This window comes from Apis dorsata, unplaced genomic scaffold, assembly GCF_000469605.1.
Source record: "Apis dorsata unplaced genomic scaffold, Apis dorsata 1.3 scaffold_1036, whole genome shotgun sequence".
Lineage (NCBI taxonomy): Eukaryota > Metazoa > Arthropoda > Insecta > Hymenoptera > Apidae > Apis > Apis dorsata.
Genome location: NW_006264134.1, coordinates 2,503 through 4,402, shown reverse-complemented (window position 1 = coordinate 4,402; position 1,900 = coordinate 2,503). Strand labels below are relative to the sequence as shown.

The following is a 1,900-nucleotide window of genomic DNA, read 5'->3' as shown; positions in this document are numbered from 1 at the left end:
CCCAGCCATAATACATTCTTGAGCAGATAAAAAATGACTTTCTATATTTCGAACATGTTTTACCTAAGTAAATTAAATTAATCCTATTAATTAGGAATTTTAAATTATGAAAAATAAAATAAAATTATAAATAAATTTACCGTTCCTATCTTGATATCATCAGCTATAAGATCAGTAAAAATCCATCCAATTTTTTTTAAATTAAGTAAATGAGCCAATTCATCAACTATTGTTTCCTTTTCATCTGGTAAAAGTCGTATAGAATTTTTTGTACTTTCCTAAAATATAATTAAATATATAATTATATCACTTATAGATGCATACTTAAAATATTTAAATTAAAAGTTGATTTAAAGATTTAGATTAAAAAAATATTTATAGATATGGTTATTATTATTTATTTTAATTAAATAATCACCTGTGGGGGCTCATAAATAGCTGTAACAACAGCTCTAATTCCTAATGGTACATCTGTATGTATTTCATATCTTCCATATAAAAATCCAATACGTTGATGACCTGTGCTACGCCAATAATTGAGAAAACGCTCAACTAAACTTGAATTTTCAAACATAACGTTGTCGACATGACGATAAGTTTGGCGATTTAGAGTAATAGAACTTGGTTGACATTTGCTACATATACCTCGTGGCCAAGGTGGATGATCTTTACAACCAGTCTTTATACGGCAGTTTATGTCATCTAATTGTATAAACTTCCCTCTATAAAATATGTAAAGTGTTATATATTTATATATTTTATATATAATGCAATATGAACATACCTATCAACACCAGCAGTGAGTTTTCTAAGATATGAATGAAATGATAAATGTTTTATATTTTGTTCTTTAAGATAAGCTTCATCAAAAGGTTCTAAAGGAGTACAATGAACACAGCATCCATTTGCACCATGTCTACAACTATTAAACAAATTATAATATATATAATCTAATCTTATATAAAAAAATTTATTCATATATAGAATGTTAATATATTTGTGATATTTTTAAAGAGTTAATAAAGATTAAAATAAATACAAAAATTAGTATATAGAAATATTGCTTGATATTTATTTATCAAGTTATAAACAATTTGCTTTGAACAAAGTGAAATGTAAATATAATCATGAAACGAAAATAAAGTAGTTTCATTCTATCTTCATTTACCTAATATCTATCTTACTTTACCTAATTAAATTTAATATATATATTATATATATTATATATAATATAAATTTATAATTTAACAAATAATTTAATAACATTTTTCTGTATTTATTTTTTTACTTTATGTTTTAAAAAATTTTCTAAAATTATGTCATGAATATATTAACATTCTATATATTTATATTATATTCACTTACAGTTTTTCATCACGTTTTCTTTGTATTTTACCATCAAGTTTCCATAATTGTTCATCAACATCCTCAATTATATTTGATACAGATTGAGAAACATTAGTATGATTGATAGTTTCTATTTCATCCATTGGTCTTGGTTCTAATATTGAGTCAAATTTAACTTTTTAAAATATTAAATTAAAATAAAAAAAAAATGAAATAATAAAATTTAATTAAAACCTTGAGAAATATCAATGGTGGCAGTACTAGTTGAGGGAGTACTCCACAATTGTATATTATTTTGAGGAGCAAGATATAACATATCTCCATGAGAAAGACGTGTTCCTGAAACTGTTTTGCTGTGAGAATATGGAAGTTCATCTTTATGATTTCGTTCTCTATAGAGTACAAATCCAGTAGTATTCAATTCAAAGGCTTTAGAGATCTATAATTTTCAAAAATAAATATTAATATTTTTAATTTAATATTTATATAATTATAAGTTATTATGTCATATTATATAATATAAATACAAACCTTTTCATATACTAAAGAAATT

The 1,900-nt window shown here is 23.0% G+C and overlaps 1 protein-coding gene across 1 annotated transcript in view; it reads right to left on the bottom strand.

Annotated features, from left to right (window-relative positions):
• LOC102671772 (nuclear protein localization protein 4 homolog) overlaps positions 1-1,900 on the bottom strand; it is a 13,112-nt gene that overhangs the window by 9,252 nt on the left and 1,960 nt on the right. The window contains exons 4-10 of the mRNA XM_006624327.2: positions 1,879-1,900; positions 1,582-1,786; positions 1,366-1,501; positions 785-922; positions 419-722; positions 141-278; positions 7-63 (exon numbers count right to left, since the gene is read on the bottom strand). The exon at positions 1,879-1,900 is cut by the window's right edge and continues 2 nt beyond it. Coding sequence (XP_006624390.1) covers positions 7-63; positions 141-278; positions 419-722; positions 785-922; positions 1,366-1,501; positions 1,582-1,786; positions 1,879-1,900 — 1,000 coding nt within the window. The remainder of the gene's footprint in view (positions 1-6; positions 64-140; positions 279-418; positions 723-784; positions 923-1,365; positions 1,502-1,581; positions 1,787-1,878) is intronic.